This window comes from Dama dama, chromosome 22, assembly GCF_033118175.1.
Source record: "Dama dama isolate Ldn47 chromosome 22, ASM3311817v1, whole genome shotgun sequence".
Taxonomy (NCBI): Eukaryota; Metazoa; Chordata; class Mammalia; order Artiodactyla; family Cervidae; genus Dama; species Dama dama.
Window position 1 is genome coordinate 40,158,900 of NC_083702.1, and position 16,727 is coordinate 40,175,626.

The window sequence follows — 16,727 nt, forward strand, 5'->3', positions numbered from 1 at the left end:
ACAAAGCTATCATTCTGTCAATGAATCCAGTATTGTCAGACATGTAAGTTCTGATGGACTGACACAGTTCTGGCCCTTGATATCATACTAAACTCCTAACATAAAATTTAGTATTTACTGCATAAGTCCAGAGTAGAGAAAACTCACATGTCGTTCCTACCACTGCTTTCTCACTACCTTCCAAAAGGTCCCAAAAGTACAAGGATGACTGCTCCATCTGGTCTTCAACACTGACAAGGAAAAACAGCAGCAGAAAAAGTGGTTTTAGAGGCACATGGAACAGAACGATTTATACAATATAACCCATCAACAATTAAGACATTCAATGTTCATTTTGTGTTTTTTTACTCTCTGGAAATAAAAAATTGAGATTTTATAAAAGATGACTAAATGCCCATTTATGGACTTCCTCTATAAGCATTTTTCCTTAAAACAACTAAAATAAAGATTTTAAGAAATACAGCTATTAAGGAATAGACTCAAAAAGAGTTTAAAGCAATCAGTATGGTATCATTCATTACCAAGTATACATCCTAGATAAAAGAACAGTGAAATGGAAATATTAAGAGCTACATCAGACTTTAAAGGGAGCAGCTCATTTTTCAAATTAGGTTTCACTTACATTTCAAATATTAAAAGTAAGCTTTATTCCCTGGATCTACCAAAATGAAGCGTGAGAAGGAAGCAACCAAATAGATGATGACTGTGGAGTAGATTATCGGGTAGGAATGAGTAAATAAATAAATATATGGCTATATATAGGTAATTAAAGAGTTTTATAAGGTTTCTTCCTGAACTGATAGGGTAATTTCTAACAACAGTTGAAACTAACTCTGCTGTTGCATGGCTAACAAACACAACATTGAAACGACCTGAATCTAACAAATCAAAAGCACAGGGCTCTGCTCATTAGCTGATTTACTCCATGTTCCATTTAAGCAAAAACAGCAAATAGACAGCTGTAGAAGAAAAAAACTGAGATGCCTCAATTTGCTGCTTTTTTATTTTAAATTATCAAATTTATTCCTCAGTATTTATTCACAGCAAAAGAAGAACACTAAATAATTCTAACTTTGACAGCGGAGTGATACTAATCAAGTTAAATTTCATTTACCTCCACTTAGGTACAGTAGTAAGGAGACAAGGACTCTCAGGTCATACAACAGTCTGACACAATTACAAAAAAAAGTTTACGAGTATACATAATTAATATTATGGTTAATACCAGTATCGGGCTAAACTATAAGACATTTTAAAGATCAGTGTTACAATAAAGAAGCAGGTTAATGATACCATTCAAATTCACTTTCCTACTAGACAGGCTATCAACCTTCTGAGAGCCTGGACAGCCAATGTTTCCAATGCTGAACATATACACTGAAAAGCTAAAGTGTCATGTGTCTTGTTTTAGGAAAACATTTTTATTAACTTACCTCAGACTTTCATTTCTTTCAGGACAGGTCAGTTTTGAAAATTTAATGAGGTAGTCAAGTTCTTTTAAAGGCAAATACACTGCACCATTCAAGCCCCCTTTGAAGTCTTTCTGTACATGTTCCTGCATCAAGTTCTGTAATACATACTGAACTTGAAGTATAGTGCGAAGCTTTTTCTTCTCAGCCTCAAGTTTTAGCATGTGCTCCCTTCTCTGGGCTTTCTTCTGCGCTTTAAGTAGCTGTTAAAACAAATGTTAATTAAAGCGAGCAACTCTCCACAATCCATATTAGCAGTCTATACTCTGTGCTGTGTGTGCGCTGCTCAGCCACTTCAGTCATGTCCAGCCCTTTGCAACCCGTGGACTGTAGCCCAGCAGGCTCCTCAGTCCATGCGGTTTTCCCAGGAAGAAGACTAGAGTGGGTTGCCATTTCCAATTCCAGAGAATCTTCCTGACCCAGGGATTGAACCTGCATCTCTTGCCTCTCCTGCATTGGCAGGTGGATTCTTTACCACTGTGCTACCTAGAAAGCCCTCCATTAGTCTACAAAAGTCTAATCCCAAAGAGTTGAGACTGGATGATAAATCTCTAATATATAACACTGACTGTGAAACTGACAAAATCACCAGGTACTAAACTGGTTTGTCTCAGTGCTATAGAGCTAAGGAAGTCCAAATATGTGACTCCCAACTCCAGGCTGAATCCAGTACCTCTATCATCATCATGAGAAGCAAAATATCTACCATTAATGTCCATATAATCCCAAGGTTTTACTTTTCCATATCATGTATACCAAGCCTTTTTAGGCTAAGTATTTTAAGAAAATGCTTCAGTTTAATTTTGAGGTTGTTTTTTTAATCTCATTTTCCAGGGGAAGTATATTTAAACTAAAGTGGCTAATTTTCAACCAACCAAAAATGACTGGTTAAAACATGAAGAATTGAAAACCAAACAGAAATAAAATGTCTTACAAATGTCAGAAAAACAGCCACAGCACATAGGGATTTTTTAAGCAAAACAGAGATATTTTCAAATGTTGTCAATCTGGATAGAGTTGTATCTTCCAATATTTAGTTGACAAAATACATATGGAAAATTAGCAGAATGTAAGTTTTCCCTCAAATGAATATGTGTGTATGTATAGATTGAGTAGCTTAGAGTCTACTCAAAAGCTCACAACTATAATACTTTAAAGTCTGACATAATATGTGGGTCCCAAAAGTGACTGCTCATTTATAAAATATCAACAATAAAAAGTACCATCTATTTCCTCTGAGAAACCTAAACGGTCTTTTCTCCCCATAACTGTTTTTCTGTCTGTAATGCTTCCATCATACTGGATATTCTCCAAGGTATGAAAACTTAGAGAACAGAAAAAAAAAAATCTTTTCGCTTTTTCCTATAAATGAATTAAAGTACTTTGATTCAGCATCAATATTCAAAACTCTACAAAAAAGATGTTCATAAATCCTAATCAACTAAGATGGTGGTTAAAAAAAAAACACCTCAGGAAAAAGATTCATCATGGCATTATTAATTCCTTTCTACAGGGTATGAACGCCAACTATGACTTGCACTACCGCCAGGGATAAGAGACAATGGGTGAAGATAAAATGTTGAGAGTGAGAAATAGACTGGTTGGGGGTTATGTGAACAAGGGATGGCAGAGGCTGAGCAAAGCTTTTTCCAAGACCTCAGTATGGACCTCAACAGCACTTATCAAACTCAGTTTCTGCTTGAGAGGGGGAAAAACAAAAGAGGTGGTAATTCTAGCTCTCCAAGACAGTGGGATTCCCTTGGACACAAACTCATGATGGTATAAGAAAACACAAAGGTGCTGGGGACACTTCGGGACTATATCACATGATTACCTCAGATCTCTCTTTAGGCACCTCTCAGGGTTGGGTTAGGTGTTCTTAACACTCAGGTCACACTGAACCCTCCCTACCAAAGTATCTATTGCATTAAATGTTTATCTTTCTCTAGAACTGCATCCCCCTTAGGCTTCAGCTCCATGATGACAGGGACTCTATCTCTGTTGTTCACCAGTATATCACTAGGACCCAACATAGACCCTGACATGTGACAGGACCTCAAATATTTATCGATTTAATAAAGTAAGGAATATGTTGTCTTCCAGATCTCCTAGGAAGAAAAGCTATGACAAATCTAGACAGCGTATTAAAAAGCAGAGACAGAACTTTGCTGACAAAGGTCCATATAGTCAAAGGAATGGTTTTTCCAGTAGTCATGTACAGTTGTGGGAGAAGGAAATGGCAACCCACTTCAGTACTCTTGCCTGGAGAATCCCCATGGACAGAGGAGCCTGGGAAGCTACAGTCCATGAGGTCACAAGAGTCAGACACAACTTAGCGAGTAAACTACCACCATGCACAGATGTGAGAGCTGGACCATAAAGAAGGCTGAGCATCAAAGAATTAATGCTTTCAAACTGTGGTGCTGGAGAAGACTCTTGAGATTCCCTTGGAAAGCAAGATCAAACCAGTCAATCATAAAGAAAATCAACCCTGAATACTCCTTGGAAGGACTGATGATGAAGCTGAAGTTCCAATACTTTGGCCATCTGATATGAAGAGCTGACTCACTGGAAAAGACCTTGGTGCTGGGAAAGACTGAAGACAAGAGAAAGGGATGACAGAGGATGAGATGGTTGGATGGCATCGACTCAAAGGACATGAGTTTGAACAAACTCTGGGAGATGGTGAAGGACAGGTGAGCCTGGCATGCTGTAGTCCATAGGGTCACAAAGAGTCAGAACGACTTCATAGCTGAACAACAACCAGGTCATAATCAAATATCATGCAAACCACTGACAGCAGATGATTTCTCCTTATTCATGTGGAAACTAGTAAGTCAGGTTACTTATCTTCTTTCAGTTGAGGTCCAGTTAAAAAGAAATGAAGTAAATTATTATCAACCAATAGTACCAAACCATAAAATTTATTTTCTGAACCATGATTCTGAATGATAAACTCCCATCAAAGGACAAAGCTCATATCAAAAAAACAAAGAGATGTGGACTGAATAGGAAGGCTCCCAACTCTAATTTGAAGGGAAAGAAGAAAGTGTTACACAAACTGCAAACAGGCTGTCTCACAGAAGAGGTCTAACAAAAGAAAGAAAGTGAAGTTGCACAGTCGTGTCAACTCTTTGCGATCCCATGGACTGTAGTCTACCAGGCTTCTCAGTCCATGGGATTTTCCAGGCAAGAGTACTGGAGTGGGTTGCCATTTCCTTTTCCAGGGGATCTTCCTGACCCAGGGATCAAACCCAAGTCTCCTGCATTGCAGGTAGATGCTTTACCTGCTGAACTACCAGGGAAGCCCCAACAAAAGAAAGACTTCATTTAAAAAAAAAAATCCCCCAATAGGCTGAAAGATACTTCATTATAAAAACAGTGAAACTCCATAGTGCACATGGATGATGTTTAAAACAAGATTTAAATCTAAAAAGAACATCACACATTGAAAAAAACACCTGGGTAGAAAATTAAAATTTGATAGGGTTAACTCTGAGAAAAGAGTTAACAGAAATTATTAAGTATTATAGAAATATACTTCAATATATATAATTCACTTCATGGGAAATAGATGAGGAAACTGGAAACAGTGTCAGACTTTATTATTTGGGCTCCAAAATCACTGCAGATGGTGATTGCAGCCATGAAATTAAAAGACGCTTGCTCCTTGGAAGGTAAGTTATAACCAACCTAGAGAGCACATTAAAAAGCAGAGACATAACTTTGCCAACAAAGGTCCATCTAGTCAAGGCTATGGTTTTTCCAGTGGTCATGTGCTGTGAAGAAAGCTGAGCGCCAAAGAATTGATGCTTTTGAACTGTGGTGTTGGAGAAGACTCTTGAGAGTCCCTTGGACTGCAAGGAGATCCAACCAGTCCATCCTAAAGGAGATCAGTCCTGGGTGTTCATTGGAGGGACTGATGCTGAAGCTGAAACTCCAAACTTTGGCCACCTCATGCAAAGAGTTGACTCATTGGAAAATACTCTGATGCTGAGAGGGATTGGGGGCGGGAGGAGAAGGGGATGACAGAGGATGAGATGGCTGGATGGCATGACCAACTCGACGGACATGAGTTTGAGTAAACTCCGGGAGTTTGTGATGACAGGAAGGCCTGGCGTGCTGCGATTCATGGGGTCGCAAAGAGTCGGACACAACTGAGCGGCTGAACTGAACTGAATACTTCAAACCTCCAAACAGAAGGTAAACATAAAGATCTTTCTTTTAGCACAATGGACCAAAACTAAATAAACTCAACATATTGGGAGAGGGATAAAACAATCCCATGTATCAGAAAAAAAAAAAAACAGCCTTAAAAACACTGTATTGAAAATAGCCTAGAGGAATAAAAAGTTTTTAAAATAATAAAATAGTCTAGAGGAACTTCCCTGGCAGCCAAGTGGTTAAGACTCCACCCTTCCAATGCAGGGGGCAAGGGTTTCATCCCTGATTGGGGAACTAAGATCCCACATGCCACATGGTATAGCCCAAAAAAATAAATATAATAAAATAGCTTAGAAATACTTAAGAGATATGGAACCAATAGAAAGTATTAAAATTAAGTAATGAAAAAATGAACATGAGTTTAAAGTGCCCTATGGATAACAAAGCTAATATCATCTTCAATTCACTCACTCAGTCGTGTCTGACTCTTTGTGACCCCATGGACTGCAGCACGCTTCAGGCTTCCCTGTCCTTCATCAGCTCCTGTAGCTTACTCAAACTCATGTCCATCGAGTCAGTGATGCCATCCAACCAACCCATCCTCTGTAGTCCCCTTCTCCTCCTGCCTTCAATCTGTCCCACCATCAAGGTCTTTTCCAATGAGTCAGTTCTTCACATCAGGTGGCCAAACTATTGGAGTTTCAGCTTTAGCATCAGTCCTTCCAATGAACAGTCAGGACTGATTTGCTTTAGGATTGACTGGTTTAATATCCTTGCAGTCCAAGGGACTCTCAAGAATCTTCTCCAACACCACAGCCTAAAAGCATCAATTCTTCAGCACTCACCTTTATGGTCCAACTCTTACATCCATACATGACTACCTGAAAAATCATAGCTTTGACTAGACAGACCTTTGTTGGCAAAGTAATGTCTCTACTTTTTAATATGCTGTCTAGATTGGTCATAGCATTTCTTCCAAGGAGCAAACATCTTTTAATTTTATGGCTACAGTCACCATCTGCAGTGATTTTGGAGCCCCCAAAACTAAAGTCTCTGTTTCCATTATTTCCCCATCTATTTGCCATGAAGTGATGGGACTGGATGCCATGAATATCTAATATCATGATATCAGATGCCATGAAGTCTAATATTATCCTAGACTTGCATGAACAGAAGTATTCAGAAAACAGAAGGAAGTATCTCTATACTAGGCTATTTTAGATTTCACACTACCTTTTAAAAGTCAGACATCCAGAAGAGAGCAACTCAGAATTATATAATACAAGGATTAAGATGGTAGATGTCTTCAACTTCAGAATGACACTTTGTGTTTTTTTGTTTGTTTTTGATCCCAGGGGAATGGAGAAGAGAATTTTAATTCACTGTACAAGATCCAAAACGTAGAAAAGTCTATGAGACATTCTCCCTACCCCAAAATGAATTTACCAAAATATTTCCTCAGTTGTCAGAACAGGATCTTTAAAGGTCCATCTTTCTAAAACTAAGACTCTAAAGCAATGAAGCATACCTCATTAATGAAAGCTTAAGACTTCATATTAATTACTGGTTAAATTTATAGGAGAAAAAAACTTGAATTGCCAATATAGAATAATTCAAACTATATCAGTGAGACCACACTTAACTTTATTTAAATTATGAACCATAAATTTGCCTGGTAATAACTGTCATGCTCTCAAGAAGGATCTACCAATTCTACGTTTCATAATATGTCAAATAATGCTAAACACACAAGCCAATATTATATAAATTTTCAAGCCCACATTGTAAAACGCTTTATAAATGAATCTGTCAAAAAAGTTTTCATTCTATTTCTCAGTGCTTTCTATAATTCCATAGTGAAATAATATACATTCAATAATGAATGCTTTATTCACAATGTTTCATATTCAGATAACATTTGTATTCAGTTCTTCAGTAGCTATCCTCCACCCCACCTCCCAGAATTAAAAATCAGCAGGAATTAGATGAACAATAACGAAGCACCATGATCAGACACTAACATTTTCTTCAAGATCAGTAGTTAAGCCGGTTTTAAGAAAAGCAAAAAAAGTATATACTTACATCTTGGCTCAGTCCAGAAAAGGTTTTCTGAAGCTCCTTGGCAAATTCTAAGTTATGTAGCACTTCTTCATATTTCTCAACTGCTTCCTACCAAACCAGATAAGAAAACATCAATTCTGTGAATTTCCAAGTACAAATATGTCAAAATAAGTGCTCCTTGATAACAGTAGAAGAAATGTAACACATTAGGAACTAGCCATTTACTACACATGGGCTTCCCAGGTGGTACATAGTAAAGAATCCACCTGCCAATGCAGGAGACACAAGAGACACAGGTTTAATCCCTACGTCAGGAAGAGTCCCTGGAGAAGGAAGTGGCAACCCACTCCAGTATTCTTGCCTGGAAAGTTCCATGGACAGAGGAGCCAGGCAGGCTTCAGTCCATGAGGTTGCAAAGAGTCAGACACAACTCAGCACACATTTACTACACATACCCAAAAAAGTAAGGAGAAAGTATTTAGTAGAAGCTACATAAAGTTAAATTCAAAAATTCAATTTTTATGCTAGAAATCTGAACCATAATAATAATAATGAAGTTGACTATCCATAAAAGTCTAAGGTCAGAGAGGCCTGAGGGTTTCAAGAGCACTGAACCAATAGGATTCCTCTGTCAATATTCATTCACTACACAAATATATTACACAAGTAGCACAGTGAGAATCACAGACGAAGCAACCTCGAGAAATTTACACTATGGTAGGACAAACGTGTAAATAATTACCTATAACAACAAATTAAGTATTATAACAGAAATATTGAAAATTTGGAGGGCATGCCATGTGGCTTGCCAGATCTCGGTTCCCTGACCAGGGACTAAACCTAGGCCCTTGGCAGTGAAAGCAGAGTCACAAACACCGGACCACTAGGGAATTCCTGTAAATTTAAAGAAGCAAATTTTTCTTTGCAATTTCACAGATGAAGAAAGTAAATAATTAGAGAAAGGACAGGTTTATATGAACTTTACTTCAAATCTACATGGAAGAACAAAGGGCCAATATGAAACAGAACAAGATGGGGAACTCATCTAATCAGATAAAGACATATTACAAAGCCTCTACAGTTAAAATAGTGTAATATTCCACTTCTGAATATCTACCCAAAAGAAATGAAAGCATATACCCACCTAAAGACTTGTAGGCAAATTTATACAGCACATTATTTATTACAGCCCCAAATAAAAACAATCCAAATATCCAGCAACTGGTAAATGGATAAGCAAAATGTGTTATAACCGTACAGAGGAATTCTGGCTAGCAACAAAAAGAAATGAATTACTGATACATGCTATAACATGCATGAACCTCAAAAACAAAATGGTAAGTCAAAGACGACAGATACAAGACTTTACTTTCTATGCAATATCCAGAAAAGACAAATTTATAGAGACAGAAAGCAAATAACAGCACAAAACAGAACTTGAAAGGGTTATGGAAATGTTCTACAACTCACTGCTAGGACTTCCCTGGCTGTCGAGTAGTTAAAACCGCGCACTCCCAATGCAGGGGCCAGGTTCGAACCCTGGTTGAGTAACTAGATCCCTCATGCCTGCCACAACTAAGAAACCCACTTGCTGCAACAAAGTTCCCACAAGTAGCAACTAAAACTCAGTGAAGCCAACATAATAAATATTTTTTAAAGTAAATAAAACTCAATTGTTGTAATAGTTGCATAACTCTACAAATTTACTATAAATTATTAAATTGCGCAGTTACAAGGAGTTAATGTTATATTTATGATACCTCAAGAAAGCTGTCTTTAAAATAATCTGATACTATTAAGTCTTTGTAAAGGTATAGAGCAACAGAATTCCTATGTACTATAACATAACATAGTTTTAACATAAATTGGTATAATAATTTAGGAAACTAATTTAGCATTTTTACTGTGAAGTTAACTACGGGTATACCCTACAGCCCAATGATAAGTATACACCCTGAAGAAATCTTACACCTGTATCTTACTAATACGTCTAAGACCAATCAAAGTAGAATACCAAAAAATAAGAGCAAACAACTCAAACATCCATCTTTTATAGACTACTATCCAGTAGAGAAAAGCAAATGAAATATAACTACTTGCCTCAAATTAAAAATCTTAAATGAATGAAAAAAGATAAGTTGCAGAATATACAGCATAACATTTATTGTAAGTTTCCAAAAAAAGTAACCCTAACAGATTTAAGGACAGTAAGTTCTCTTCAAACATAAGGAAGGGAATGAACGGGGGAAGTTCAAGGTCAGGTTACAGGAAGGAGTTCAGGGAAGGTGCTTCGATAGTGTTCCTAATATACTATTTGAGCTGAGTAGTGGGTTCTGACACTGGCCTTATTAGGCGCTGTAACTTACATGCAGTATTTTGTATGGACTACATATTTCTTAATAAAACAGGCAGTTCAAATATTAGAACCAAGAACGCACAGGTAACATAACCATAGTAAACAGTCCTCAAAGGGACGTGAAACTAGAAAGGAATATCCCTTTGTATGTGTGTGTGTGTGTGTGTGTGTGTGTGCACTCAGTCATGTCCAACTCTTCGTGATCCTGTGGACGATAGCCTGCCGCCAGGCAATTTTCCAGGCAAGAACACTGGAGTGGGCTGCCATTTCCTTCTCCAATACCCCTTCATATCTGCTCCCAAATAATATTAACTCAACTTCCCATCATTAGATGTGGATCCACCCTTTCTTTCTCTCCTTTTTTATACAGCAAAGGAGATATCCTTCTACCTGTGCCCTGGATCCTATTCAATTCTGCATTCACAGGAGACCTTACTCTATGATTCTCTTTAATGTCTTAAGCCTCTCCCTCTGTTGATGCTGAAACCAGCACTTAAGTTCAAGTCTCCCCCAACCTAAACAAGAAAAATAAAAAGTGCCTTTCTGACAACCACTTCCTTCAAGTTACAGACAAATTTCAAAATGTCTACACAGTCTCCATTTTCTCTTCAGCCCTTATAAACCTGGATTGTTTCCACCATTCCATCAGAACTGTCCTGGCCTGATGCCAGGAAATATTGAGGGCAGGAGAAGAAGGGGACAACAGAGGATGAGATGGTTGGATGGCATCACCGACTCAATGGACATGGGTTTGGGTGGACTCCGCGAGTTGGTGATGGACAGGGAGGCCTGGCGTGCTGCGGTTCATGGGGTCGCAAAGAGTCGGACACGACTGAGTGACTGAACTGAACTGAATGTCAGTGATGTCAATCCCATCCTTTAAACCTGTGGATCTTGTATAGCTCTCATTTTGGTTAACTTCTCAGAAGATTTCAACACAGAGGCACCCTCCTGCTCTACAAACAACTCGTTTTTTGTAACACTAAACTTCCATTTCCCCCATTTCTCCAGCTTTTCATTTACCAGCAATTTTCCCATTAACTGTTCTCATCTCAGTTTTCAAGCACTTATAAAGACAATAGGACCTACATCACAGAATTGTGCAAGTTAAATGAATACTTTTAAATGATTTAAAAGTATTGTGGAAACAGACACCATATTTAAAAAAAAAAAAAGGATGAATAGGTAGAGCACAGAGGATTTTTAAGGCAGTGAAACTATTCTGTGTGTTACCATGACAGTATACATGCCATTTTATATTTGTCAAAACCCACAGGATGTACAATAACAAGGAGTGAACCCTAACGTAAGCTATGGACTTTGAGTGATGATGCTGTGTCAAGGTAGGTTCAATTGTAACAAATGGACCACTCTGGTAAGGAACGCTGATAGTGGAAAAGGCTGTGCATGTGTGGGGTCAAGGAACTCTCTCCACTTTTTGCTCAAATTTACTGTGAATCTAAAACTGCCAAAAAAAAAAAAAAAGACCCCGAAAGTACCTATATTAAGCTAAGCTGTATATAGGCTTAAAGAAACTTTGGACAGATACAAAGCAATTTATTAGAATCACTATTTTGTAAGATGAGTATCAAACAGAGGAAGGACAGGGTGAAAGAAAAAACATCTTTTTTAACATTTCCTAATTTCTAAACTATGTGAATTACTCCCAATTTTAAAAAACTAAACTTAAGGGCTTTTTAATTAAGTACTATACTACTGACAAGAGGTATCTGAGGGCTCAGATTATAGATTTTTTTTTCTTCTGACTTATCTGCATTTTCTAAATTTCTGTCTGAAGTATATATTCCTTGTACGAGATGATATTTCTCAAAAGTACCGCTAACTATATACTTAATCACATCTAAAAACCTAATATTCAATCATTTTACATTTAGTAAATCTATATGTAGTATTTAAATACCTACCATATGCAATAAACCATTCTAGTACTAGGAAAACAGCAGTAAGCAGACAAAATCTCTACTTTAACAGAACTTAGACACTGCAAGGGAAGAAGAGACAAAACTTTAGTTTGTCAGAGAAGCACTTTTATTAAGAAAATTAAAGCATGGGAAGGAGCAAAGGAGTGTTGTCAGGACAGGCCTTACTGAGATGACCTTCAAAGAAAAAGCTGAAGGAGGTTGGGAATGGAGCCATTTAGACATCTGGGGAAAAAGCACCCCAAGCAGTAAGAAAAGCACAGCAAACCCCTGCAGTAGCAGTGTGGCTGCGATATGCGAGGACCAGGAGGAGGCCTGTGCTGCTGGGATGAAGCCAGCAAGAGAGAAGTGTAGGAAATGCAATAAAAATGGAAAAGGAAGTGGGGAGCATAACTTGTTTGTAGGGCCTTACAGGCCATTCTGGGGTTCACTGGTGGCTCAGATGGTAAAGAATCCGCCTGCAATACAGGAGACCCAGGTTCAATTCCTGGGTTGGGAAGATCCCCTGGAGAAGGGAATGGCTACCCACTCCAGTATTCTTGCCTGGAGAATCCCATGGACAGAGGAGCCCGGCGGGCTACAGTCCATGCGGTCGCACAGAGTCGGACACGAACAAGTGACTAACACTTTACTATACATCATAGGACATTCTGCACCATGATGGGAACCAACAAGGGGGTACTTCTGAGCAGAGGACTGACATCTGACTCGTTTTTGAACAGAACTACAGAGGCTACTGGGGTTTCCCAGGTGGCTCAATGGTAAAAAAACCTGCCTGCCAATGCAGGAGATATGGGTTCGATCCCTGGGTCAAGAAGATCCCCTGGAGAAGGAAATGGCAACCTGCTCCAGTATTTTTGCCTGGAGAACCTCAGGGACAGAGGAGCCTGGCTGGCCAGCAACCATGGGGTCGCAAAGAGTCAGACATGACTGAGTGAACACACAGGCACACACGCACTGAGGCTACTGTGTTAAGAACAGACTTGGAGGGAGAGCACAAACAGAAAAACTCGTAAGGAAGCTGTTACAATAATGCAGATGAAAGGTGATGTGGTGTGGAACAGGAAGGCAGAGGCAGAATTTATGAGAAATGGTCTGTTTCTGAATTTATTTTGAAGGAGGAATTGACCACACACTTGCTGATGGGCTAGATACAAGGTGCGAGGAGAAAAATGAGAAATTCTCCAAGGTTTTGAGTGATACCATCCTTCTAGTAAATCAGGCTGTTAACTGATATAGTGAAGGTAAAAGGAGAACAGGTTTTGTGGAGCAAAATAAAGTAAAAGGCAACTGGACATAGGAATCTAGAGTTCAGAGAACTGCTCTATTGACAATATAAACTTGGAGTTTGTCAGATATCACTCAAGCAATCCAAGTTAATACTACAGAAGCAACATATAGCAGCTTGTGTATCTCAGACTAGTGAGATTAAAGTTTACCTGGCTGGAGCTCCTCAACATTTCTTAGAGAGCTACCATGAGAATCACCAGCCTCGCCATTCCCATCCCCAAACACAAAACACAAAAACATGTAACAGAACATATCCTCCAAGGGTGTTTAGATAGAGGTTTCGTCACTTTAAAAGTTAGTGAACACACCATGACTACTTAAAAACAAAACCGTGTTGAAACGCTGAATGTCCAGCTAAGTCCTTTCACCAGACATCTGAGCACATCATTCTCAGAACTCGACAATTCAAATCTGTGTCTCAGCAAAACAGTAATTCACTACATCACAAAAATTCTAGGTCAGTGACAAAGAGCCAACATGGCAAGGAAAAAGTACCTGCGATTCACAACCAAAGACTTTAAATAACATAAAAGACAATAGATCCACATGCTAGATGAAATAACTTTTAGATTAATTTTGTGCTGTCACACAGGAAGTGTGATCAGATCAAAAAGGCAAACATCAATAAAGCGTTTTTAAAATTTTCCATATTGTAAAAACTCTCCTTCATCCCATTAGATAAAACTTGTAATTACTAGGTATACCATGGGCAACGTAAAGAGTATTTTTAACTGTCATAAACAGTGAATATTTAAAGGCCTGATATCTATCAGATAAACATGCCTCCTAAGAAGGAACACAGCAATACAGAATAGAAAAGCACGGCGATATCAACAAAGGAATTAAGGAGAAGCAACTAGAAAAAACCAAGGCAAGCTGTAGTAGTTACCCTTTTACATTTTAGAGCAAAGAGACGTCAGGTTTAGAATATGTGAGTAAATAGTAGAAAGCTAGGTGATTCCCTGCTTTTCTCCTTCAGTCCACTCTAGAGAAAGTTTAATTAAATCCATATGTTAACTCTTTGTGATTATCTACATCTTCACTCTTATTTGACAACACACATCCCCATCCATATACTATCTACTAGTGCAAAAGTAAAGTCAAAGATATAAGACCTGATAGGTGAAGACAAAGTCTTTGGAAAAACCCAGTGGACTCTCACTCTTCCCTTTTAGCCTATCAAATCTTTCAGTTCAGTTCAGTCACTCAGTTGTGTTCGACTCTTTGCAACCCCATGAACTGCAGCACACCAGGCCTCCCTGTCCATCACCAACTCCCAGAGTCCACCCAAACCCATGTCCATTGAGTCGGTGATGCCATCCAACCATCTTATCCTCTGTCATCCCCTTCTCCTCCTGCTCTTTGGTCTCCCCCAAATTCATCTAAAGTTTTACTAAGAAAATAAGTTTGATCAAAGGATCATAAACCACTTACCAACTGGTCTGGATTAAGATGCTCTCCATTTTTCAGGCGATCTTTGTAATCTTCCAGTTTGAGCTACAAAAGAGAAACTTGTATTTACCACAGTCTGATACAAAGTTCTGAAACAAACTAAATACCAGACTGTTTCTCATGAAAACAAAGTTCTTGCAGTAAACTACCAATCTATAAGAATAACATTTTAGTACAAGATAAGAGGCAATTGTAGATGAGTTCCAGTCAGGAAAAAAAAAATATTACACATAGTCTGGAATTACAAAAGTTAAGTGGTAATAAACCCTTTTTCTCTTAATGGCCTCTGTAACCAGATTACACGACACATCGGGGTTTAACAAATAAATCATATGCCCCAACCCAATGGTGCGCAATCAGAGGCAATTTTGTCCCCCAAGGACACATGACAATGTCTGGAGGTATCTCCGGCTATCACAACTCGGGGGATGGAGGGAGGAAGTGGGTGCCAGTGGGCATCCTGTGGGTAGAGGCCAGGCAACTATAGAATGCTCCAGTGCATCCTACAGTGCAAAGGACAGCCCCCCACAACAAAGAACTATCCAGCACAAAATGGCAATAGTGTTTGTGAGGCTGAGAAGGCCTGCTTAAATGGTTACCTGCTGAATTATGTGAACATTTGTCCAATGAAACTTCCTAATGGAAGTACAGAAATGTAATATTTTTTTTTCTAGAATTATAGTAGCCTCAACTTGAAGCCATTTTTCATTTTAAAAAATCTGATATTTAAGGAAATAAATGACGAATAAATTGCATTTATTGTCCAAATAATGACATGACCCTTTACGGTATTCTAAAAGCAATTTTAGGCACCTTCTATGTTGGCTTTATAGCTTTAAAACACTTTCTCAGAAGCTTGAAACAAATGTATGAGTACTGACTAGATTGGTATTCAAAATTAAAGAGGTACTCTAGTTCAGCTGAAGAGTATAATTATATATATATTACACATATATATGTAGTTCCTCCACCTGGGATAAGACATTAATGAGTCTATCAAAAGATCCCGCTTAGAACAGATCCTGCTTTGACTCTAACTTCCCACATTGGCAGGGGATTTGTGCTGACCCAGGCACACTCACCTTATCATGCTCATGATCAACTGCATGCATTCAAAAGACAACTGGTGAGAACTAAGGCTACAGAGAAGCTACCAGTAACTGGCCCTTCTTCACTACTTTCCTAGAGTGTGTGGGGGTGGGGGGGATGGGGAAATGGGAAGGAAAAGGAACAGGGTCAACCAAACTCTTGAAAATCTCTTCACCCTCCTCCATCAAAGCAACTTTCCTAGATTTAACTAGGTCTTGGCATAGAAATATTCAAAAGTTCCTCAGTCTAGATAGTAACTCACCTACTATCACAAGCAAAAGAGAATCATGACACAACAAAGCTACGTGCAGTACCATTTCACAGGCTACATGACTCAGGAAATGAGGAATGATCTGGATCTTTACATCAGCATTTACTGTCATATCAGGCTGGTTACAACCTGCGTATCTTTACAAGGCTCTCTACAATGCTTTCACCAACCAATCTGAAACAATCACCTAGCAACACACAAAATCAGTGCTAAAACATCTTCTGGCTCTGCCATCCTTAAAAGCTTCCAATGACTGCAGCAGTTATACTGCAATATCAACTGCTGCAGAAAGTCACAAGGAAAACAAGCTAAAAAAAAAAAAAAGAATACTATTCATTTATGAAAAGAAATATTAACACTACATGCAAGGAATTAATCTGACCTAAAGTAGCTACCTCTTCAAATATTTCAACAGTAGCATGCACAATAATTTTACTATGAAGAATATTTTTATTCAGTTATTCTGGCAAATCAAATATAAAGTGTTTAATACAGTCAGTGTTCAGCCTACTTTTACATTTTCAGTCAGCTAAATCTCAAGGTTACTTAAATCTTCAGGAAAGAAATCTTTAGGAAGAATACCTATGAGCCGTGATAGAAAGTAAAAATGCAAGTTCCTTAACTCTAATTTAACA

The 16,727-nt window shown here is 38.4% G+C and overlaps 1 protein-coding gene across 12 annotated transcripts in view; it reads right to left on the minus strand.

Annotated features, from left to right (window-relative positions):
* Window positions 1–16,727, minus strand: part of CAPRIN2 (caprin family member 2) — a 42,441-nt gene that overhangs the window by 23,973 nt on the left and 1,741 nt on the right. For all 12 annotated transcript variants that reach the window (XM_061125211.1, XM_061125221.1, XM_061125219.1 and 9 more), the window contains exons 3-6: window positions 14,715–14,777; window positions 7,716–7,802; window positions 1,434–1,672; window positions 148–230 (exon numbers count right to left, since the gene is read on the minus strand). In XM_061125211.1, coding sequence (XP_060981194.1) covers window positions 148–230; window positions 1,434–1,672; window positions 7,716–7,802; window positions 14,715–14,777 — 472 coding nt within the window. The remainder of the gene's footprint in view (window positions 1–147; window positions 231–1,433; window positions 1,673–7,715; window positions 7,803–14,714; window positions 14,778–16,727) is intronic.